This window comes from Sapajus apella, unplaced genomic scaffold (genome assembly GCF_009761245.1).
Source record: "Sapajus apella isolate SASKATOON/1434 unplaced genomic scaffold, GSC_monkey_1.0 scaffold52, whole genome shotgun sequence".
In the NCBI taxonomy this organism is placed as follows: Eukaryota; Metazoa; Chordata; class Mammalia; order Primates; family Cebidae; genus Sapajus; species Sapajus apella.
Window position 1 is genome coordinate 13826105 of NW_022436992.1, and position 25703 is coordinate 13851807.

Below are 25703 nucleotides of genomic sequence, written 5' to 3' on the forward strand. Positions count from 1 at the left end.
CTCCTCCAATATTTCCAGGCCTGCTGAGTTAGGGCTCAGCTGCCTCCATCTTCCCTCCGCTGGAAACAGAAGCTCCCAGCGAATGTTTCTAACTCCTCAGTCCACTCAGCCATGTCCCCCTTGCAAAATCCTCCCCTTCCCGCACCCCCCTGCACCCAGCCAGCCAATCCGCGGCCTTCGAGCCTCGCCAGACCCATCTCCCAGGGCCTCAGCGGAATAAAACCGGTCGGCGATGCCGGGTGGATGGGAACAAACTTCAGAAGGAGGAGAGACACTGGGCCCAGGGCACCCTCGCGGGCGGACCCAGGCAGTGAGGGCCTGCAGCCGGCCGGCCAGGTAGGTCGCCCAGGGATCAGCTGGAAGCGGGCTGGCAGGGAGGACGGGGAGATGCAAGAAAGGAGAGGATCCCAGGAAGCCTGGCAGTCTTTTCCCTTCCAAGTTAAATGGGATAAGACTGGGACAGCAGAGGAAGTGGGCACGCAGGCTGGAATCTGGAGCTTCTTCAGCGCGCCCCAGTCCTTGATCCTCCCGGGAAGCCCTTTAGCTAGGCCAGGCTGAGGTTGGCCCTACTTTGCCTAAAAATCCTCCTACTCCTGGCAGGCGATACAAATGTAAAGGATAAGGCCTGGGGAGGGGGCCTGAGGATGCAGGCATTGAATCTCATCGCATCTCATACCCCTCTCCTGGGTTTGTGCAGGGCAGCGGCAGGCGCGGCCGGGATCTGCGTGAGTAAGCCCCGAGCCCTCTGCGGGCTGCGAGTGACTCCCCGGCGATGCCTCACAACTCCATCAGATCTGGTAAGAACGCGGCGTGGTCAGGACCCCCGAGCCCCCGCGCCGCTGAGCGCTGAGCGTCCGTGCGTGCGCTCGGGTAGTTGGATCTTGGGAGCGTATGCACGGGATTCGCGAGACCCACCCGCGTGGGGACCAGCTGGGGGCGCCTGGGGCCTGGCTCTAGGCTGGAGCCGCCTCGCTGTTCTCGGGCACTGGGGTTCCCCTCGGCCAGCTGAGCCGCCCTCTCCAGGTCTTGGTTTCGAGGGACTACACGAAACGGTGAGGGGATCCCTGTGGAGTTGGAGGGGGTTTCCTTTGAGCTCCATTCCCAGTCTTGCACGGCGCATTAGGGTGGACATTCTTCGTGTTCTGTCCCTGGGATGCACCGGTGTGGTGCTGGACTTGCCGTTTCCCTGTCCCCGACCTCTAAGCCCCCTCTTCTTCGGGTGCCCGCAGTCTTCGCCAGTGACTCCCCTGGCTGGACTGTGGCTCCTGGCATCTCTCAAGCCAACGGGAATAGAGCCGGTGGCCAGGGGCCCGGAAGCCCGCCGCACACTCAGGTGCTCTCTGAATCCTCCTGGCCCGGCACGGGGCAGGCGGGGAGCCGCGCGCAGGGCGTCTGGCTGGCGAGGACTAAGCTGCTCGTTGAGTCGAAACCCCCTCCCCACCTGCGCCCGGGAGCAGGGCCTTCAAAAACACTCAAGTTCCCAGGCCGCGATGCCTGCTTTCCCCCTTCACGGCCAGCGCTGGGTAGGGTCTTTGCTGGAAGGGAACCCCAGGGTTGGGACTGGTGGGTGCAGCCGTCCCGCGCGCAGCGAGTGCAGACAGCGGCTGAGGCGCAGCGCGGCCCGCGGTGATGGATGGAGCCTGGCCCGCCGCAGAGAAGGCGATTTATGGGGCCAGGGCGCATCGCTATCGATTTGGGCCGGCGAAGTGAGAGGAAATCAATATTTCAGAATGAATTCTCCGCGAATATGAAGTCCCGCTCGGCAAACGGGACATTTGTTATAATAAGGAGGGTCGGATCGGGCGCGGAGAGCGGCTGAGATCTCTATTTAGCCGAGCGCACCACGGGTTCGGGCTTTGCCGCGCAGTCTCGAGTCCCCGGGCCGAGGTTCAACTAGTAGGGCAGCGGGAGCCCCCTGGGGGGCCGGAAGATTTCTCATCCGGGTTCGCTCTAGAGCTGCAGACAAAGTCAGCAGGATGCTCCCTCCCTGCCCCTGTTCCCCTCAGAGAGCTGGACCAGAATCTTCCGGCTTCTTCCAGAAGGCGCGGGGACCCTTCAAAGGGCCTCAGGGTAGAGACCTTGTAGCCCTTCCCTGGCGCGGCTGGGTTTGGCGAGCCCTGGGATCGAGCAGAGCTGCCTGGCGCCTCTTTACGGTCCGCGTGCCGGAACCACTATCGCTCCTCGGCCACTTTCTAAGGTCAGGACCAGGTTTTAGCCCCTTAGTCGTTAGCCAAACAGAGGTACAATACCGGACATCGCCAGGGCCATACCCGAGGCCGAATACACGGTGCCCGGTGCCCAATCACATGCCAGGCTGGTCCGGGGCACTTCCGCTCGGCTCTGGAGGTCTGCCTTTTCTCCTGACCTTCCCCTGACCCTTCCGGCTGTGGCAGGAGGAGTGGGTTCTCTCGGAACTCGAATGTACTGGGTTGAGCTGGACCCTTACTGCATGTCCAAGAAATGAGAAGATATCCTCGTCCCTCAGATCAACTTATTTTTTTCCCCCAGCTACTTATTTTCATTCTAGAAGCACTCATTACAATAAATGGGAATCAAGTAGGGACAGAAAAAAAAAGGCACAATTTATTTTTACTGTAGCTTTAATCAGTATCAGTCCCAGATGATGAGATGCGCGCTTTCCCATTAGCTTGGGTACAAATCGCGCTTGGGTTTGGGGAGGGAGTCCTCTGCCCCAGGACCTGCCAGGTAATTTTTCCCCCTTTTTTCTTTTCAGAAGACAGAGGGCCTTCTTCCACCCACTTTCCAAAACAAATAAACAAATAAAGCGGGGAGGAAGAGAGGATAAGACTTTCCTCTTTAGTTTAATTTAAATGCTAATAAAACTAGAAAATAGCCTATAACAGCACAGACTGTTGAAGGCGCTCCCTGTTTCTTTTTCTGAACGCTCCTTCGGCAAAACTCAAGGAGAGGCCCTCCGTCTTTCCGATACGTTTACCTGACACTGTTGTCTGTAATTGAAGCTAAATTCATAAACAGACCTCTCTTGTTTTTACAAGTACATTTTCTCTTAGGTTTTAGCAGCTTCCCCCTTTTACCCAGGCACCTCCATTTCTGAGTTCGGCAGTGCTTAAGGAGCTCCCCTGTAAGTTTTCTTTGACTAGAATCCGGGAGGCAGGCAGACACACAGCTTTTCGCGGGAGCGGGGCCGAGCGCACCCTTCCCAATAACCCGAGACGCTCAAGAAAAGTTTCTTGCGCTGCCTCTGCCGCCCAGCCTTCCAGGGTTCACTCTCCCCTCGTCTTTGGCTGGTCTTGTCTTGCAGAGTCTTAACATTGTCATTCCTAAAGCTTTATTCTGAAGGAATGTTGAGCGCGAATCATTCTAACATGCGCAGGTCAGCGATGGGCTGAACGTTCCTTAAAATAGCTATTTTTGTTGCATCTGGGACGAAATTCTCTAAAGCAAAAACATTTAAAAAAAAATTCAAAGATGCAGGAGAAATGATAAATGCCACATATATATATATTAAATTGAAAACAATACTGTACCAGCGAGGAAGAGAGTTTTGTAAAAGCAAGCAGGCTATCATTAAAAGTTACCTTAAATAACTTGTCGCAGCCCACTCCCCCTGGTACTGAAAATAGTTCATTCAAGTGGTAAAATAAATGTCCCTTACTTCTCTGATCTGAGAGCTAAAGCCCTATTCTTTCCTCTTGGTTTTAAAATTGAGGAAAGGGGAATAAATGCATTTGGAAAGGATCTGTTTTCTTCCCAGTTTTCCTGCCTGGGTGGAAAATAAGATTTCAGGGGAGGGAAGCAGCTTTGAGGAACATAAAGAGGTATTGGGGTTCACCAATTCATCTTTGTTTCAGGATGGTCTATCCTCCCCACCCTCCTCAATGCAAGTTAATTAGGAGATAATTTAGCTACCTTGTAAATTAGTTTTAAGATAAGTATCTTTTTAAGCTTTGTCACTTTAATTGCCCCACTGATTGATAAGAAGTAATTATTTCTAATTGACACTTTTTTGATGTCTATTGGAACCATTTATTTGGAACTTTTTGGGGGTGGAAGGAAAGTTAATTAATTTTATCAGTCTACCCCCAAAAAGACTCTGCCTAATTTTGTTGAAGAAGACAAAGGAAGTGAAGGAAACAAAATAAAAAATTAATCTCATGGAATTTTAATTATTAAGGGACATTTTGGTTCAAATTAGAGGGCATCTACTAATATATGTCAAAATGTTCTATTTATGGACTCAAATCTCTAATTTATTGAGACGCATTTTATAGGTATTCATTTTCCTGTGGATATACTCACAGGTCCCTTATATGCTACCTTTATTTTGGAGCAGGTTCCTCTGCTGTGTAAATAATTTTCGGTGAAAAGTAAAATCTGTAGAACTTGGTATGCCCAGAAAAAATAAAATCATTTTTGTAAGAGCAAATTGTAAGAAAGACTTACTAATAGTCATCCTTGTTCTGTAATTATTGATGGAGTTGGGTATAAAGGTGAAACTTTACTTACAGTGACATGCCTTTTCATACCTAAACCTTGGAGTAAACAGTTTAATCATTCACATCCTCCAGAACATTTTGCTGTGAGAGAGAAAAGGGCAAAATAATAAAGAGAAAAAGAAAGACACTGAAAGGAGGCGATGGGGGCGGAGAGGAAAGAAAGGGAGAAGGTAGCTAGAGATAATAAAATCTGAAAGCATTTATTTCAGAAATGAAGAGAGCCAGGTGCTTGGAACCTTTGCCATTCAATATAAGAAAATCAAAATCCTGCTTTCAAAACACATTTTTGTCAACACCAAATCTCTACCACAGTCTCTAAGCAACCCCTAACCACCATGGGATACCCCCATTTTTCTACATGTAAAAGACAGACAGAATTTTAGGGAGCTGGCTGATTAGGATTTTGGATATCTGGTTGTCAAAGTCTCTATTTGGGGTCCAAGAAAAGGAAGCAAGAAAACGCACATTGTGCTCTGGGTTTTAGAAAGAGAGTTCGAGTGTTGTTTGTGTTCATTTTATTATTAAAACCCCTGTGATCTTCATCTCTATTTTGTATGCACAATCTTTTAATAGATTGACTTGTGACTTACTGATATAGGAAAGCATTCCCACGTTAATCCAAAGTAGACACACACATGCACACACATGCATGCCTGGAACGAGAAAAATACAATCACACAAGACGCGTTCCTGTCAGGTTAATTTCAGCCAGTGCCTTTTTCAATCATTTATGTATAAAATCTTGTCTGCTTTTAATGATGTTTCTCCCAGATTATGTGGAGCTGCAAGAATGAGGAAATATTTTAAATGAAAAAGAAATTTAAGACGTACAAACATCAGATAATATCACATACCAACCTCGCTATTAGTGAAATTGAAAGAATATATAAATAATGCAAAAAAAAAAAATCAGCAAGGGAGAGTTTAGTAATGGAAAATTCCCCTGCAATTAAATGAAACAGTAATTTAGTGAAGATATGCCTGAATGAATTAGCATTTATTAATTGGTTCTCATAAAAACAATTTGTGTGTGTGGCTTGGGGAGGGGGATGTTTAAAGTATATATTATTCACAGATAAAGTTCCTCAAATATTCATATTAAATTATGTCATTACCACCTTCTATTTTGTGAAAAATTCCAAGTCTCTCACTGGCAAGTTTCACCTGTACACAGAGAGCTTGAATGCAAAGGAAAGGGGTCTCCTCTAGATCAGAAAGAATGAAGCTCGTTCCCGCTTCTCTTGGTACATTTCCAAATGTGAAATGAATGACGGACACACTGGCAGAGTCTGCTATGCTTAGGAACATCCAAACCGGGCCCCAGAAAGACTCTCTGAGGACCCACCTCCTCTGGGGCACAACTAGCTGAAGCAGAGGAGGCTGCTTTGTGGTTCTGGTCCCCCAGACTCCTCCAGCATCCTCACCAGCTCAGGCAGGAACTGCAGTTTGTAATCTCAGCAAGGAGCTTGCTAGGGTTGACTGGTGCATGGATGTGTTTACTTTCTCTCGCCACAGTCGGTCTGTCTTCACTTCTAAGCATTTTAAAGCTGCTCTATTTGTCAGTCCAAGAAATGCTGAGTTCTCAGTTGAGCTGAGAAGCTTTGAGCTCTTTGATTTCTGAGTATGCAAAAAGCCGAAAGATAAAAGAAACCATTTTAAGGAAAAAAAATATTTTAAAAAGTGGGGGCAGGGGAATGAAGGAGCCCACCTTCAAGACTGCAGGTTAGTTTTGCTTTTGTTTTAGTTGAAACTTGGGGAAAACTGGGGCACCAGCCCCCATTGGGTCCTCATTCTCTTCAGAGATAGAACTCAGGATTGAAAACATCCTCTAAGAAAGGAGAATGTGCCCTCACATTATTTCCTCTTATAGGCTGTAGAGTTCTTTGCAGGAGGGATTCTTTCTGGATGCAGACTGGAACACCTTAGCTCAGGTTCTTCTGAGGAGGGAGCTAATAGACATTCTGCCTAGGAAATGCAGGCAATGACTACTTCCAACATGGGTTCTAGACATTCCTTTTGGGGAGAAGGAGTACAGAGAATCCAGGAGTCTCCTGGCTCCTGAGAATACCATTCTCCCAGACCAATCCCAGTTCATCCAGTCCGTGGTCAGTGACCCTGGGATGGATGAAGTCTCTGCAGTGAGGTGGAGTAGGAAAAGGCATCCACTCTTCTTTGTTTATCTACAGTCATGACACTTTTAAGTAGATCTTGAGGGTTTATAACTATTTCCTTAGGTCCAGGGTTAGAGCTGACAAGCCTGTTTGGGTTGCTGAAAGCCCCTCCAGACCCTTCCCTTGGCCAAATAGAAATACAATGAGCAAATTTCTCTTATATAGGCTACCAGCCAGAAAAATCTTCATGGGAAGGCATCTGTCTTAAACCTGTAATTCATGTCACTGAGTCTGGGCTTTCCCTTGCTTGGCTGGGGTTCCTTCCTGAGGAATGGGTCTGGGTAGAAACCAGCATCTCTACTGAGGCATGTCCAAGATCAAGGGGAGGAAAGTCTAAGAGTTCCCCAAGGATACTTGGGTTCTGTTTCTGTGTTTCTTTCTGTGGCTCCTCCATAGTCCTGAATGCCGTATAGGACGTAGGCAATCCCTCTGGTTCAGCCCAGCCAGCCTCACAGGTCTTCCTGCTCTGCCAATGCCACATTTACATCCAAAGAAAGAGAATGTCTGCATCTGCACAAGAGCTGAGGACGCCGGGCACATACGGAGCCCTCAATGAATGGAAGCTGTGATTCTCCTCTCTGAGGACTGCCACAGGTGTGGCATGGTGCTGAGATCAGGAGTATTCATTATCTCATTTAATTCTCACAACTCTGCCAGGCAGGTATTGCTACTGACATTTTTATAGAAGAGAGGGGAAGAAACTGATGTTTAAAGAGGATGATATCACTCCAATTCCCCTTTCCGCTGCTCCCTACCCCAACCACCCAAAGTCCGGCTCATCAGAACCCTGCTACTCGATGAATCCCTGCAATCCTAGAGGAAACTCCCGTCAGAACCCTTGATAAAAAGCTCAAGTGCCTCTGCTGGCAGTGACAGGCAGGGCCTTCAGCCAATCAGCTCGCTTTCCTCATCAGTGTTCCCCACTTTCTAGCTTAATTAAAATACTCCCCTTTTGAGTACAGTTCTTAGTCTTCCCATCAGTGAAATGGAGAAGTGGTTCATCTGGATGGCCCTCCTAGAAGTAGCTATGAGAAGGAAGGAGATGATCAGCCACTTGGAAAGGCAGAGGGAAGGTGGCCTTACCTTCACACATCCCCCCAAGTCTGCTGTGTCTCCATCTGCCCCGGAAAAAAGCATCTACCCTCAGGCACCCCAAGTTGAAGGCCCCTGGGGAACTGATTTCCCTAGTTTGGCATCTCCAATGCACACTCAGTATCCCTGCCTAGGTTCATCCTGGATGTGATGGAAATGGCTTCCGAGTTGCTAGGGAGGCTTTCTCACGCTGTTAGGGGCCAGTACTGGGGACCCCATCCACAGACAGCATAGCTAGGAATGGTGGGCTCTGAAGGTGCCAGTTGTTATGTCCCCAAGCTTAGGTTCATCCCCTGTGCTGCTTCCTCTGGATCCCTCTCATTCAGGGGCTTAAGAGCAAGGCATCTCTCTTTTGGAGCCTCTGCAGAGGTTCAGTTTTATAACAGCTTAAAAGAAAGTGCTTTTATTTTAATATTTTCACTTTTTCATGTAGAAAGCTGTTTAGCTCCTGGGCTCTCAGATGAAAACCTGTTTTTGATTTAAGCAGAGGGAGAGATTGATAAAGAAAACAATATTTCATTCCTACCTGCTTTTAACTTTTTTTTTCTTCTGTCTTCAGCCACAGGGCTCATGGGTTTTGTCTTTTTTATTTGTTTTCTTAAATGGCCTTGGAGTGACCTGGGTAGTTAGTGCTAATTAGTCCACTAGGACATATTGTCACTGTCAGGGCAGCACAGCAGGAAGGTCCAGGAGCTGGCTGGGTGACACACCTAAGGCAGAAATGGCTTAATCTGCTGTCATCCGTGTGTACGACAGTGTTTGCACACACCCAGGCCCTAGGTGTGTGGTGCAGTTTTGATGCTTTGGCGTCCCCAGGGGGACAGTAGAACTATTATTCTTGGGATAAACTCAGGGGCCGAGAGGTGTCGAGAGGGTAAGAGACTTTCGAAATCAGTATGAAGCCAGGGCAAAATCCCCTGCCCTGGGCCTCCTTTGCTGTTTTTGGGTGACCCTTAGTCAACTCGGTTGTCTCTCTGGGCTTGTCTCCTTCATCTTTATAAAACATGGGGATGCTGCAGGGATTCTGGGGAGTAATGTGAGTAAAGCCTGTCTCCTCGCCTGGCACACAGCCGCCACTCAAGACATTTTCTCGTGCTCCATGTAGTAGTCACCAGAGAGCAGTCTCCAGGACACATTCCCAAAGTCTCATTGTCTTAGTATTTCCTGTGAAACAGCCACCAGTAACTTGAAACCCAGTACTCTGTTCCATTTAAAATTTAAGACATACTTTTTCATATTTCACATGGACAAAATAATAGATCTATCACCTAGGAGTACTGGGATTAAATGAAGGGACACAGGGAAAGTGCTGGCTATGACCTCTGCGGCTGTTACCTGCTGTTACCACAGCCCAAAATGGGAAAGGAAGACTTAGGTTTGCCTTACCAGAAAACCCACTCGTAGGGAAAACACTCAGCTTTTGATAGAACCGGCCATCTGTGGACTGTGTGTTAAAATCCAGCACATTCTAAGGGTTTAATAGAATTGGTCTTTGAGCAAAAATGAGCTCAAGTGGGTTTGCAGTTATGCTGTCTGTGCAGCTAAGACAGGAGCAGGAAGATTGTCTTGAGTACTTGCTTGTAATTGACATTGAACCACACATTTATTTTTTAAAAATTAAATCCACAAATCCTCTGCCTTCTTCTCTCTTCTCTCTCCCTCCATCCTCACCTACCTCTGTCTCACAATTTTCTACTTTGAGTAATAGTAATCCAGCTTTGGCCTGATAGCAAACCCTGGTTGACATTTAAAAGTCTCTGTGATTAGCTGAGCACCAAATCTCTGACTTAAGCTCTGCTTTGCTCCTTTGCTCCAACACTGAGCAAGGTAAAAGTCACCTCTGCAGGGAAGGGAGCTGGAGTCTTGCTCTTCCCTTTCAAGAAGGCAGACTCACAGATGCAGGCGGGTGAATGCTCAGACAAAACAACTCAGTGGTGGGTAAAGGACTGAACACTAACAACCCCGTCGGCAGGAGCACCAAAGGTCACTTATCTTGAACAGCCACCCCAGCTCAACTATGTTGTTGCTGTTGACAGTTAAACCCCATCTGGCTTTCTCGAGTCTGGTGCCTCATTGTTCCAGAGCTGGCAGGCTCCATGACAGTCTACACTGGAGCTCCATCTCAGAGCTGCTGGATAGTTCGTGGCAAAATGTGGCAGGGCTGTAGATACAAGTGCCATGATGACATGCCTGCTCTGCCAAATGAAAGTGCTTGCTGGATACTTCCAATGCCTAGGCTCCATGCCTTCATAGATATGCAGACTTTCCCCTCTCCAGGCCTTACAGCTCTTTGACCCTTGGGAGCTTTTCCTCATTGGTAAAGTATGGTGACAGAATCTCATCTGTGAACCCCCTCCAGCCTTGAACAACTCTGCATCTAGGTAGGCCAGCACCAGGTCTCTGGGGTTCACAGTGGCTCTTCCCAGCAGAGGTACCAAGTGGGCAGCAGCAGTAGCAGCAGGACTCATCCACTCAAGACCTGGCCTCAAGGTCCCCCAAGAATGAGGCACTGAAGGCAGGTGGCTGCCAGCTGGCAGGAGCGGGCCTCTCTGCTCAGCTCAGGAGATTCTCTCTGACATTCTGTCCTTGCTCAGAATTCCTGGGCAACTCTGCTCCTGAGACCCCCTCAGCCGCAGGCAGTTCGGGCATGCCTCGTCTACTACACTCTAAAGGAGAAGTGTGAACACAAAACATAGTCACATGCACAACACCGAGCTTGTTTCAGCACCACGTGAACTGTATTAGTCACATTATACACAATATGGCATCATCGTGCATATTTTGTACATTTGATCAACCGATATTTATAAAACTTCCATAAATCGGTGATTCTCAAAGTGTTTCCCCAGAGGGTGGGCAGAGGTGCTTGTCGATATAACTAAACAACAGTGGTAGGAAAAGGTACACTTGTCCTTATCTTCGAGTTTAAGATGTACATTTTTTCTGTTCAATGGCCATTACCTCATTTTTTTTTTAGGATCTAGGATCTGATTTTAGCAACACATTATGATTTTCAAGAAGTTGAACTCACTGTTTTGTGGCGTGCTTTGCAGCACGCTGTGACCTTCTCAGTGCCCCATGTACTGACAAGTGTCAGAATAGCCGGTGTCCAGCCGATGTGAGGCTGGACTTGCCTGATAAGCACGTAGTGGCTACAGCTCCCACTCTGTGAAATGATGAGTGCCTCGATCCATCAGAAGGATCCCCGGCATGGAGACTTTACACTGTCTTCCTTCAAAGAAAGGAGGCAAGTCCTGGGCTCGCCTCTTACCTTGACTTTCCCAACAAAACACCCTTCTTTCCTAGCACCAGTATAGCACATGTGTGTTGGTCATTTAGGGGCCCAGGTGCTTTGTGGCAGAGTAAAGACACGCACAGAAAAGGTGGTCTCTTCTTACTCAGCATCCTGGGAGCACACCTGGGATGTGGTGCCCTCCTTGAGATTTCCTTTAAAGACCCTGTCACCCCTGAGGTTTTCATCCCAGCTACCCATAGAAATCGTGATTTCTTTTGTCTTGCTCTCAGCTACATAGACTTCTTGGTCCACCATGGGGAGGGCTTCTATTCCCAGCCACCCACTGTCCTATGGTGAACCTCTCTTCTCTCCTCCTGGCCCATTGCTTTCTCAAGTATGTGCTCAGTGCACACCCTGTGACCAGATCATCCTGGGTTTTGATCCAGCTCCTAAAAACTTCTGTTGTTGGCAGTGCCTTTCACGCTCCCGCTCTGACTCCCCAGCACTCGGGCTTTGCTGCCTCTGTGCCCGGAGTGCTCCATGCAGATTTCTCACCCTAACCGCTGGCATGCTCAGTTGCTTTCAAGTTTTATGATGTGCCCTCACCCAATCATGCATCCCTTGGCCACACAAGCCTCAAGATCTAACTCCAAATTATTTCAAAGAGCATTATTACTCAACTATTCAATTTAGTTAAGTCAGTGTCTACTGAGCACCTCAACATGGCAGGCAGGGAGTTAGGCTTTGGGGTTATGGAACTCAGGAGACCATACCTCTGCCTTCGTGTTGACATCCTAGAGAGAAGAAAGCAAACTGAACTTTCACCACAATCACAGAGAGAAAGCAAAGGCTTCAGTCCAGAGAGACACAAAATGCTGAGCAAGTGGGTGAGGGAGGCAGGCTGAGCTGTGACCAGGTCAGGGTGGGATTCCATAAGGTGGATCAGAGGAGGAACCAGCCCCAGCAGAGATGAGGAGTCCCAGGAGCATGTGCAGGTTCCAGGCACCAGAAGTCAGCCCTGAGTGAAGGAGACAGCAATGGAAACACACTCAGGTTCAGCCAAACGGTGGGGCTTTGACAAGAGCAGCTAAGCCATGGTGTTCATTCCATTCTGCCATCAGGACATCTAAGTAAACTGTACTTGATGTATATGTTTTAGGGTATTTTATTCACTTGTGCATGAAACTTCCATCCTCCTCTGGCTTGACCTCATGCTTCTGTCGTTGGCAGTTTTCATATCCTTCTTGGCTCTTTTGCCACAACCACATACCTACCGACTCTGTTTTCTTCAGGCTTTGTGGTGCTTTTGTTAAGTGGAAAAGTCATGGCAATAATCTGTGATAGCTAGATTATTCACTTGACCAAAATGTTCTGATTTCTCTGCTCTCTTGGCTCTGTTTCAGACAAACTTAGCCTGGTGATTTTCCAAAATAATCAGATTTCTCCTTGCACTTCCTTTTAATCCAATCATTAACAAGCATTTTCAGGCAAACTGCTGATGTGCAAGCCGAGAAGATTTTCTCCGACCTCCGTGGCCCTATTTCCCACTATTTCCCTATGCAAACCCATGTTCCAGCCAACTAGTCATTGTTTCCAAAATACACCATGTACATTCTCACCTCTGTGTCTCTGCCCATTCAATGCAGCTGCCTGGAACACCCTTCCCACTCCCACCCCCTTGACAAAGCCTCAGTCAAGCTCCACCTCCTTCCTAGGACCTTTTTAGACATCTTCCATCTTTAGTGACCATCCTGTCTGACTTCCCACTGCACCTGCTCTGCTCCATTCCTTGGGCACTCAGTACCTGTTCCAACAAATGCCTCTAAGCTTCTTACGGTGATATCCTGCCTCTGAGCTAGACAAGAACAAAAACCCTTTCATATCTCTCTCTAACCACAGCACCTTACACAAAATCCTACACGAGACTGAGGGCTCCACAAATGTCTGGGCTGCTGGTTTCACCTAATTCTTCAATAACATTTGTTATTGATTCCTTGTTTGACTCAACTGGGACATTTGAGTCTTGTATATGAAGTTTTTCCAACATGAAGCACACCTGATCCTTTCCCATGATATTGCTATAATTACTTTTCTATTTTCTTTATAGTAATTGGCAACTAAGGAACAGAGAAAACAAGAAATGCAGTCTTTTAGCGAACCTGATACAGCCATTGAGGACTGAGCTGCCCCACTGGGATACCTGCCTGGTCCTAGGGGCATCTTGCAGGCACAGAAGCCTATGCTTGCAGGCCAGATAGCCAGGTTGAGCCACAGTGGCCACTGGGAGTAACAAATACTGGCAAGCCTGGGTAATTCTGAACCAACAAGAGACCTTCCTGGTGGATGCTTGGTGTCAACTTGGCAGGGTGATTGGTCAGATTTAGGGTGAGAGCATCTGTGGGGATAAAAGATTACAAGATTCCTGTAACTCCTTCAGACTGGGAATAAAACTCCAAACAATATCTAGCATATAGCAGACATATACGTGGTGCTTCACAAATATTCATTAAATGGATCTTTCTTTTCTTCTTTTTTCCTCTCCTTCTTTACTTCCTTTCTTTCTTCTCCTTTCTTGGCTTTAGAGAAGTGTTTCTCAAGTCTCTGTCAGAACTTCCTGGGATTTTGTTAGCAAATGTGGAGCCCTGGAATCTGTAACCTTCATAAGCTCCCAGGGATTCTTTTGTGATCAGCATTTAAGAAACACTGATCAGCCAGGCATGGTGGCTCACGCCTGTAATCCCAGCACTTTGGGAGGCCAAGCCTGGGTGGATCATGAGGTCAAGCGATGGAGACCATCCTGGCCAAATGGTGAACCTCCGTCTCTACTAAAAATATAAAAATTAGCTGGGCATGGTAGCGCACGCCTGTAGTCCCATCTAGTCAGGAGGCTGATGCAGGAGAATCGCTTGAACCCAAGAGGTGGAAGTTGCAGTGAGCCAAGATCTCACCATTGCACTCCAGTCTGGAGACAGAGCGAGACTCTGTCAAAAAGGAAGGAAGGAAGGAAGGAAGGAAGGAGGGAGGGAGGGTGGATAGGGGGAAGGAGGAAGGGAGGGAGGATGGAAGGAAGAAGGAAGGAAGGAAGGAAGGAAGGAAGGAAGGAAGGAAGGAAGGAAACACTGATGTACCGCCCACCTTGGTGTTTCCCATGTGGAGTCCCTCATGCCTGCCTGCAGGGAGCACAGCCCTTCTCCTTACACTGTGCCTCCTCCTCCAGAGATCTCTCATCCAATTGTGGGTAGAAGCAGATCAGATTTGGATGCAGCCTCAGGTCTGCCCTAACTGGCTGTGTACAGGCCATTTGACCCTCCAAGATGGCATCTTTTTGTATAAAATGGGCAAAGCACTAGCCCCGCTTACCTCACGTTATTGTTGTGAAAACCCATCCCCAATGCAATCAGGACCTGACTCGTGTGTTTGTTGAACTAAATTTAAGAATCACTTACCTGACAGCACTGTGGAAGGGCCCTGTGGATGTTAGGTAAGTGCATAACCAGCATTTAGACTGAACCCAGGGTCAGAAAGTTATTGAAAGAAGGAGAAGCCTGCAAGTCCTGGTAATTGGAGGGCATGTGGGGCCTTTGCTGTGCTGATGCACCAATGTTCTTTCATTAAAAAAAAAAAAATGCCACATGATGGAAGGATCACAAATGGAGATGATGATGACTCGGTAGCAAGGATAGTAATGTCAAGAGAAACATGTGCACCAAAAAAGGGTTAGATGCTAGAAAGGATTTTACTCTCTACTTGACTGACTGAACCTGCCTTATACTTAAGAGTCATTTGGAGGGAACTGGAGGGGCAGCCAGTTACCCTAGGAGAGTGACCTCCAGGGGCTGCCCAAGCCTGCTGTGTCCAGTTCATGGCTAAAGCTCTAAAGCTCTGTTGATCTGTGCAGGGGTTTGCTAGGGCTGCAGTGACAAAGTACTACAAACTAGAGGACTTAATAACAGAAATGTATTGTCTCACAGTTCTGGAAGCCAAAAGTGTCAAATTAAGGGGTCAGAAGAGTTGTTTTCTTCTGAGGCTGGAGGAGAATCTGTTCTGTAGCTCCTGGTGGTTTGCTAGAAGTCTTTGGCATTCCTTGACTTGAGGCAACGTAACTCTGATATTCACATAGCTTTCTCACTTTCTCTCTGTATCCAAATCTCCCCTTTTCATAAGGACTTGATCATACTGGATTAGGCCCATCCTAATGTCCTCACCTGAACTAGATCATCTGCAAAGACTGTTTCCAAGGTACTAGAGTGGTGGGTAGAGGCAGGGGAGGGGACTATTCAATTCATAACACCTGAGTATTGCATGTGCTTAGTCCGTTTCAGTCCCCACACAGCCCTGACCTGACCCTCAGCTGCTTTGGGTCTGAGCAATACCAGCTGCAGAAGCTCTGATTTGGGGCTGACAGAAAGAGAAGGGGAAGGTGGCATCCATCCTCCAGAGCCTTTCCTGTTGCTCCAAAAGAGAACGGGACTCCCCCTCCCAAGCCAGAATCCCCCAGAGAGCCTTAAGTCCAGGTTTAACACTTAGAAAAGGCCACGTACAGTGGCTTACACCTGTAATCCCAGCACTTTGGAGGCCGGAAGATTGTTTGAGCCCAGGAGTTCAGGACCAGCCTGGGCATCACAGCAAGATCCCATCTCGACAAAAAATAAAAATAAAAAAAAATAAGGAAGCAAAAATGACAAGCAAACAAGCTGATTCAAGAACCTAAAATCAGACGGGCGCTGTGGCTCACGCTAACACTTTGGGAGGCTAAGACAGGTGGATCACCTGAAGTCAGGAGTTTGAGACCAGCCTGACCAACATGACAAAACCCTGTCTCTACTACAAATACAAAAATTAGCCAGTCATGGTGGCAGGTGCCTATAATCCCAGCTGCTCGGGAGGCTGAGGCAGGAGAATTGCTTGAACCCAGTGGTGAAGGTTGCAGTGAGCTGAGATTGTGCCACTTCACTCCTGCCTGGGTGAAAGAGCAAATCTCTGTCTCAAAAAAACAAAACAAACAAACAAACAAAAAAATCTTTCAGGGCATGCCCTGCTTCAGAACATGTTCTGCAAACCTCACCACTTTCTTCCTTCACTCTCTGCCAACATGGCCCCAGCCAAGAAGGCACTAAGCTCCCAAAGGGCTTAGACAGGGACTTAGGTCAGAATGCTGAGGTTCTTTCTTGGTTCTGCCACGAGGTGAGTCTGTGACATTAGACAGGTCACCTCTCCTTCCCAGTCAGGGATCCTCTCAGAGGAGTGCCCTGCAACTCTGCCACTCTATAAACACCATGCACATCCACCTGCATAGTCTGAGCTGCAGCAACCCATTTTGCCACCATGCGAGTCACCACAGTCATAGGGCCCACCCTGTGCCACCTTCCCTTATCTCACAGCAGCCTCAGTCACCTCTCGTTTTGTCACATAGGAAGGTTACTCAATGTCTCCCTCTAGAGCTCTCTCTGTATCAGCTTCTGGGGGTTTCTGGCCTCTGTTCTCTGGCCAAGAGCAGTCCCAGAGTTGCAGACATTAGGACTGGAAGTATCATCTGCTTCTATCAGGCCAGATGAAGAAACTGAGGCACAGACTGACATCGTCATAGAGTGGGCAGAACCTAGGCCTCCTAATTCTCGGCACCTCCTGCTTCCTCTCCTGAAACTGCAGCCTGCAGGCCATGTCTGTTGGCCTCTGCCTCTTCCCCTTTTCTTCTGCAGCGGTGAGGACAGCCTTTAGAGTGGATAATCTCCTTCGCCATGGTGCCTGCTGTCGGCAGGTGTGGAAACAACAGATGCACAGTTTTGTCAAAGATTTTGCTCCTGTGTGCTGCTCAAAAAGGCAGTTCCTCTTCATTTGCTCTTACCTGTTATGATCCCCAGGATGGCCAGGCCCTCCTCCTGGCCCCCACCCTGAGGACTCTGCAACTCACACACACAGACACACACATACACAGCACACGCACACACACAAACAGTCACACACACACACACACACACACACGCGCGCACACATACTCTCTCTCTCTCTCTCTCCCTCACTTTCTCTAATCGTGCCCTAATTCAGGATAAAGCCCACCCTTTACAAATCCTTCCTCCATGAGCAAATCAAGCCCATCAGGTTGTATCTTAGTTAAGATCTCAGAAGAAAAGAATCCTGGCGTTGGAAGGAAGCTTCAGAGCTCATTTAGTTCAAGTTTCTGGGTGAGGGAGGCGTCTTTATGTGACTTCATTGTATTCAAGATTCCCTTATTCCTCTGGCCTCTTGGGCTCTATAGTCATCCCAGCTACAGCTCCCCCTCCTCCCCACCCCCCCACTCATGCCACTCTCATGGTGTTCTGCCCTCAGCGGGGTTCTTCTCACCCCCTCTCTATTTCCCTCCTTACCCATTTCTGGGTGATTTTCAAGTCAGTGCCTACTAAACTCACATTTATAGCATTATAACTTCGAGCTGTAGAATCTACCAGTACTTTATGTCATTTACTATCCATCCCATCCCCACCACACACACATACCCACATATGCACACACACACTCACACACACATTCACAAGACACCCATATGCACACCTCCACAGATATTCCACAGAGCTACTTGACAGAATTGAAAGAGATAGTGCATGCCAATGAGTTGAAAAACTTTAAGGCTCTATAACATGTCAGGGACTATTAACTTGTAAGTTTCTCAAGGGCAAGGACTGTCTTCTACTCAGAAACCAACTCCCCACATACATACAGCCTGGAATATTATTAGACACAGAGTGGGTGCTCACTGAATTGAAATCTAATGTACTGAAAATTGCTTTAATATCAACCCATTTAAAAAAAGGCATTACTAGCCACAGGCCTCTGACCTCAGGGGGAGCTGAGGGTGTAGCACAGTGACCTGCATAGTCGCTGAGCATCTAAATGCATGTTCAGCAGGTGCTGCCATCCATACCTGCCTTGCCTGTGCCTGCTTTCCTCCCTGAATGCAGAGACCCTGGACCTTCCTTCTGCAGCCCAGAGGGTCCTTCCACAGCCCCGGTGTGTGATGCCAGAAATCTTCAAGTGTCTAGGAAGCTCAGTGGGAAAGATCTGGGAAGAATGACCTCTAGGAAACATGCAGGGAGCACTGGCAAGCTCCATTTGCAGCTCCTGACTAGAAGTTCATGTTTGACCAATTAATTAATGCTTTCAATAAGTGTTTGTTGACATCCATAGAGTGGATATCAACTCTAGGCTATCAACAGAGGAGATTTTTTAAACTACATATTCAGGGATGCTATGCCAAAAGATTCTGACTGAACTGACCTGAGGTGGGAAGTTTGCGGACTCTCCAGGTGATTCCAGTGTGCAGCTGAGAGGACAAAAGCACTGCTCTCGCCCCTGCAAAGCATGTCTGCACGGCGAGAAAAAAGCTGCACCTGCCCTCAAGGATCTGGGCATCTGGGGAAAGAACTTGACAATGAGATTCAGAGAGAGGACAGGGGATGGGGAGGTTGCTGGGAGTATAGAGAAGGTTCTGGAATGTTGCTCCTGGGAGGCTTCTCTCCCTGGGCTTCTGAAGGCCAGAGTGTAGGGTGTGGATTAGCCATACCCAAAGCCATATCCACAGAGAGGAGTGTCACTCCTGTAGGAAAACAAGGAGGTGAGTCCCTTGCTTGGGAAATAATGCCTGATTTCAGAGGGAGAAAGTGGCCCACCGGCTGTTACTTTATATATCTTATATTGCTAATATAATTTATAGGATCTATGACAGCTTAAAGAAACCTCCAGAAATCTCTGAGACAGCACCAAACGCGACCCTACCCAGGGAACCCCTGGACTTGGTGACCTTCAGGCTCGGAGCAGCCCATGTGTGTCCCACTCGCCTCAAGCTCTCTGGCCCCTGTGCTCCCAAGGCCTCCAGCCTGGCTCCAGGAAAAGGCAGGGCCTCATGTCAAGCAGTACTTTTCTTAGGGAGCTTAGAGGCCTATTGACATTTGAAGCAGCTCCATCCCTAGAAATCCACACACTGAAGCCCTTCCTGGGAGGGAGGTGACAGGGTTAATCTAAGGGCTGGGGGAGGCGGAGAAAGGCCTTGAAACCACACAGTGAAGCCAACCAGATTAATAGAGGAAGAGAGAGGGGGGTAGACCATTAGGAAGACAAAGAGAAAATCATGCTGGAGCAATAGAAAGAGAAATCTAATATCAACTAGGGAAAAATAAATGGAGATTAGGGCAAACAAATTAGCTTTAATGGGTTCAATGCTAATACAAGAATAACAGCAGAGCTGCGAATGCCTTTGAGGGGAAGATGGGATAAAGAACCTGAGCAGTCATGCAAGCAATAAAGATTATGCAGGGAAGGGGGATGGCCAAAGGAGCCGGCGGGGAGGAAGAGAGAAGGGAAGACTCTGGGCGGATGGGTAGGGGAACGGTGGCATTGGAGGAGTCTGCCATCTTTGACAGGAAAGCACTGGGGCAGAGAGCTGGTAAGAACTGGGGAGGCAGCAATCAGGAGGGAAATAAAAGCAAGCAAGGTAACTGGGAAACACTGTGGGAAGGGATGCAAACCCAGGGCCAGAAAGAGTGGGAAGAAAGGAGGCAGCGATGGATGTAAACAAAGAGAGTGGAGGGCAGCCAGCCACTGCACAAGAGGGGAGGGAAATAAAGGAATTTGGTGCTCTCTCTGACTGGTGAAAAATTTAAAAGGAAAAATCAGGCCCCAAGAAAATGAAAACCTGGAGAGGATTTGGAAGTGAGTTTTGGAAAGCACCCATACTTGGTAGGTGTTGAAAAGACATATTTGCTCTTAGGGAAGGGTCTGGCTGTTTCTAGAATATAGTGCTACTTCCAGAGGTAGCACTGGAGATGGGTGGACAAAAGTAAGCAGTGCGGAGCATTCATTGTGGCATCTAAGAGCTCTCAGCTTGAATCTCTGCCACGCCACTTTGTAAGGGTGGAACCTTGAACATGTTACACGCCGTCTCTGCTCCTCATCTTCTCATCTGTAAAATGGGAATAATGTACTTCATACTTCAAAGGGTTGTTCTAAGAATTAATTGAAAAGATGCATTTAAAATGTTCAACTTGGCTCAAAAATAAGCACCTCCCATAATACTGTCCATAATTATTATTCTTAGGCATTGACTAATGGGGAAGAGGGACTGGGTACTAAAGATAGCCCTTCCTCCCTCCTTCTTCCCCTCCTTCCTCTTCTTTTAGGTCCAACATTGGTGAAATACCAGCGAAGTTTGATTCTCTCCCAGATAGAGTCTAATTCACAGGAGACCTCTTTATCCATCCTCTGTCTCCCTCCCCTGTCCCTCCCCAACTCCCTCTCCCTGCTGGGGATGAAAGAATAGTGCTAAGCCCTCCCACCACAGCCACCCTCTGGCTGATCCTAAGTAAGGCAGAGGCATCCAAGGAAGCCAAATTTCATATTCTACCGGGAGACACTCTTATATCTGCCTGAGCATCAGAGTGTAGTCAACAAGGAGCTAGAGTTGGTCCTCATGGCCTCACATCTTAGGGTCCTCCTGGGCTGCATTAAAGAGCATGGACACCCAACGAGGGAAACAGAGCCCCGAAGACCAGAACACAACAAGAACAAGCCAGGAGTTAATCAGTGATTTCCTAGTCATGGGCACCAGAAAGGGAAAGAAGGAGCTAGGATTATTTCCTGTCCCTCTGAGCATCCCAGAACCCTGCCCTTTCTCATTACTAGAGATTTTGGAATAGTGAGAAGAGAAATCAATCCAGGTAAGAAAAGGGGCAGATAGGGGTGGGGGAGCTTTGCTATTTGCCAAGAAATAAGTTAATTAACTTAAAACTGTTACAAAGGGAATCTTCCCAAAAAACCATAACCTCCAAGGGGGCAGAGACCCATCTGTTTTCATCCCCTTATGTCCTCAGAACCTGGAGCAGAGCCTGGTATGGAAATGATGGGTCTTGGTGATGGCAGTAATGGCTAACATTTGTGGAGGGTCTACTGAAGCCGAGGTCCTTTGTCAGTTGCTACACAAGCACCTTGTTATTTAGATCACTTGGCACATCTAGAAGGAAAGGCAGAAAGAGGTGACTGACATTCATACCAAAGTCGTAAGTTAGTCAGAGTTGAAGCAGGGATGTCTGACTCTCTCCTCCATACAGCTTCCAGGAACGGAAATAAATGAATATATGAACCTCACGCACTCATCAGGGCAAGAGGACAGATTTGAAAGCTTCCTCTCCGTTTGGGTGTCTATGAGGGAATAATAAATGGGCCATCTGGCAAGTAGTAGAAGTTTAAAGGATAGTAGAAGGACTTTCCTCTTGTTGTGTGCAGCTCTTGCCAGCCAACACCTCAGCAGCAGTAGTTGAATCAGATGCCAGCTCTCAGCTTTCCCAGAGCCAGCCTCACATGCCTCCCAGCAATAGCTGGGATGTGCCAGCCCTTCAGAGACCCAAGGCCCAGCTCCATAGGCCCTTCCTCTAAGCATTTAGGTTCTGATAACTCCCGTTTTTTCCCTTTGCTTCCTCCAGCCCCGGGGCAGTGGCGGCTTCCTGTAGCCACTCTCTCTGGGCTATTTTCAATGCTTCTTCGTGCTCTTACAGCCCTCCAACACCAGGACAACAATTCCCTATATTAAAGCCCCTCTGTTGAAATACTAGGAAGATTTCTGTCCTCTCACCAAGCCCTGGCTGATACCAGAAGGCATCTGAGGAAGCCAGATTCTAAGACTGGATTGATCATGTCCTTGGCCTTGAACACAGTACTGAGCTCCTTGGCAATGAGAATTGGAGACTATTTTTTTTTAACTGACTGAGCCCTGGCAGGCATATACAGGCAGCACTTCCCACACAGTCCTGAATCAGAAACTTCTCATGGGATCTCTGAGTCTAGGATGCCTGAGCTCTCAGAAGGGGTAACATTTGCTGCTAACCCTCTGCCTCCCTAACGTGAGGTGTCTTTCATGTTTTTTTCCCTTGATGCATGTTGAAATCTTCCCAACAGAGCTATTAACCCAGTGAGGGAGGGGTCTGTGTAGATCACCTCCCATCATCCTCCACAGAGTCTCTATGGCCAAGGTTAGAAGAAAAAGGCTTCTTGGCTCAGAATCCGAAGACTAGAGTCAGTGACAGTTTCCTTAGTGGTGTAAAATGGCAGGAGCAGCACTAATTTCACAGAGGATTCCTGCAGAACACACTGCCACATTCAACCATAAAGCTGCTCATAACAGTGTGAACTTGGCAAGTGCTCACACAGTTAATGTTAACGTTGAAGGTCTGATATACAAGCCAACAGGAAGACCTCTACATTCATATTCTGACTCCTTCAGAAGCCAGGCAAACCTCTTTTTTTTTTTTTTGGACTGTAAAATCTAGACGTCCTCTTTAAATAACTCATTTCTATGAGTGTGTGTCTGTGGAAAACAGAATTCTGTTTAAGGTAAAGAAAGTGTGGGCTTCACTAAACTTGTTGTGGATCTGCCTCTCTCTTTCCCTTCCTCCCTCCCTCTATCCCTCTCTCCCTCCATCCCTCTCTTTTCCCTTCCTTCCTTATTTCCTTCCTTCCTTCCTTCCTTCCATTCTTCCTTCCTTCCTTCCTCCCTTCCTTCCTTTCTTCCCTCCCTCCCTTCTTTCCTTTCTTCTTCACTTTCAGTAACTAACTCAGTCATCATTTATTAGGTACCAGCTGTGCACCAAGCATTACACTAGATATTAGGGTTTCAGAGATAAAGAAACTGTGTCATCCTCTAAGGGGCAAACAATCTATGCAGAAGGACACAGTCAGTAAACAGATACTTATATTCCTCTTAATGAGATTTTGGCATAGCTTATTTAAAAGAAAGGACCAAAGAGAACAGGCAGGGAAAGCCAGGGAAGACTTCCTATAGGAGGGAGCTTCCTGAACTGATTCCCTGGGCATGAGTAGAAATCAATCAGGAGAATGTGAGGAAAGGCACTTCGGGCATGGAGGACAAAAGCAAGGACCCAGGAGAGGATTCAGATGCAGTGAAAGAATAGCAAGCAATTCTGTGTTGTTAGAGCATCAGGTTCAAGGCTCAGACAGGTAAGAAATGAGGCTTGAACACTAAGTCAGGGTCAGGGTCAAGAACAGTAAGTCATCACAGAAGACAATGGTGGGCATCATCTGCAAGATTTAGTAGCTTGGATTTTGCCATGAAGAAAATGATGTCATGCCTTGCAAGAATTCTTAAATATGAGAGTGATGTGGCCAGACTAGGGTTTAGATGTGTTGCTCCCTAGCTGGGTAGCAAAGGGTCACTTAAGCAAGGTTGGATGTGGAGACCAATGAGTCCAAGTGAGTAGTTAACTCCTACTCACCTTCCACTCATGTCATTTAGAGACATCTTCCTAATCAGCTTGAGCTAATTCTCTCTTGCACCCCCACCCCATTATTTTTTTATCATGGCATCCTTTGTGTTCTTCTTAGCACTTACCCCAAGTAGTAATTATACATTTATTTGTGCACTTACTTTTTAAATATATACCCATCTTCAGCTCACCTATCCCTAGACTGGAAGCTCCATAAAGGTAGGAATCAATTCTGTATAAACAGTCCTATTAAAATGCTTGCTTGCTACACAGTAGGCATATAAACTGTATGTTGAATGGATAAATGAATGAATGGATGTTTGAATGCTGGGGACAGATAGGAAGGTATTGGTTAGGTAAATATTTAGGAGGTAAAAAGTTGCCTTGGGGGTATTCCATATAGACACGTGGAAAACGATAAAGCCTACTAGTTAATTCATGTGACATATGTTTATTGAACACCTAATATAATTTAATAAAAATCAAAATGGAAGAAGTCTTGCCCTCATGGAGCTTTCAATCTGGTGAGAGAAGACAGTCATTATTCATATATATATATATATATATATATACATGCAAAAAATGTAAAATTAAAATTTGGACCTACAGATGCAATTAAATTTATCTAAGATACCTCAGCAGTACCCCTGAAATTCCTCCCTCGGCGATGAGACTTTTTCTTTCTCTGATTTTCAACCAGATTCCAAATAGCAGTTATATTTGATGCTGCATTTTGATTGCTGCCTTTCAAGAAAGGTAAAGCATGTATGAGAACACCCAAACAGAGGCTTGAACCTACTCTGTAGGATAAAGCAAAGCCACTGAGGAAGAGACTCGGTGCCGACACATAGAGGATGAGCAGTAGTTAACTAGATAGAGGGGGAGACAAGAGCTCCAGGAGGAGGGAACAGCATTTGCAGGCAACCCAAGGCTGGGGACACACTGTTACTTCCAAGGTCATGCAGAAGACTGATGATGGTGCAGCGCAGAGAGTGTGGTGGCAGGTGGCATGAGGCTGAGTAGAAGGGGCATGCCCTGAGCTTGCAGGGCAGCTGGTGGTGTTACCAACCAAGACAACACTAGAAGAGGAGCCTCCTTATCACCTAAGAGGAGATCTCCAATAGAAACTGAAAACCAAAGTTGGTGGGAAGACCTGACTGGGGTTACCCATGTAACCTGACTGGGGTTACCCACGTAAAGTTGGGGATGCCCATGATGCCATCAGGAGATGGGTACTAGGAACGACAATGAGGGTGTGTGGGATCACCAAGGATGGCTGTGAAGAGGGAGAGCAGCACTGAGAACTGAGAGAAACCTGAAGGGAAAAAACAGATGTCACAGAGCAAATGAGGGAAGAGAACCCCATTAAAGCAAAACAAAAAGCCTAGACTGAAGGTATAAGGAATTAGGAGATGGCATTGTCACAAAAACCTCTTCAAGAGGGAGCACATGACACCCTCCACCCACTCACCATCCATCCGCGGCCATTCATCACTAAGCACATGCTAAGCAGGAGGCACAGGGCGGGCTGAGCACTGAATGTGAAGGGAGGAATGGGCTGCAAATTGACTACTTTTGGAGAAAGTTAGTTGAAGACAATAGGAAAGAAGAGTATCATGGTCAAGGGAAGAATTTTTTTTTGTTTGATTTATTCTGAGATCAGGGACTGGAGAGACAACATAGATTAATTTAATTCCATTTGTAGGTTTAGGGGAAGGACCTGGTAGAAAAGAAGAGGCAAATAATATTTTTAATGGGAGGAGCATTGATGGAATAGGGTTCCAGAAAAGGTAGAAGGGTGAGAGATCAACAAGAAACACAAGCAGCAGCTTTGCCCAGCTGCTGTCTTTCTGCTCCAGTTTCCCTTAGGAAGACAAGTGTAAGGCACAGAGGTACCGAGGCTCATGCAGCAAGTTGGAGGGTAACAGCAGATGCAGGGTGCTGCTTTCCAGCATGCAGCCTTTACCCAGTCCAAGGGTCTCATGTGTCCAGGTAACCTATCACCTCATGGATGCTGGCATGATCTGGCATGCAGACTTTGGACACTGGGATTCCATGGTCCTGGGACACTTTCTTCAGGAGCAGTTGGAGGCACAGGCCCTGGTCTTTACTCCGGAAAGGCACCAAGACAAGAGGATTAGCTGGGAGGTGGCACATGCAGATCACAGACCTGCAAGTGAGCATTCTGGAGAACGGAACACCACCAAGCTGAGAATGCCAGGGACTGATTCGCATGGGCAAGGCCTTTCTTTTGTGGAAGGGGAGAAGGTATGGTATGATTTGAAGGGCACCCAAAGCAGCCACTGTGCCTCTCACAATAGCCCTGCCAAGGCTCACCTACCACCTTGACACTCTTTGGGATTAAAGCAAAAAACCTCAGGTAGTTAAAAGGAAATTTTTGCAGAGTGACACGTTGAGCCATTGCCACTTTAAGACTGGGCAGAGCTGCAAAAGACAAAGC

General features: G+C 47.3%; 1 protein-coding gene across 2 annotated transcripts in view; it reads left to right on the forward strand.

The window, feature by feature from the left end:
* Positions 1 to 216: 216 nt before the first annotated feature.
* Positions 217 to 25703, forward strand: part of PAX8 (paired box 8) — a 59050-nt gene continuing 33563 nt past the window's right edge. The window contains exons 1-2 of one of the 2 annotated variants that reach the window (XM_032243644.1): positions 217 to 336; positions 698 to 797. In XM_032243644.1, coding sequence (XP_032099535.1) covers positions 773 to 797 — 25 coding nt within the window. In that variant the 5' untranslated portion in view covers positions 217 to 336; positions 698 to 772. The remainder of the gene's footprint in view (positions 337 to 697; positions 798 to 25703) is intronic. The other variant, XM_032243645.1, reaches the window with a different exon arrangement.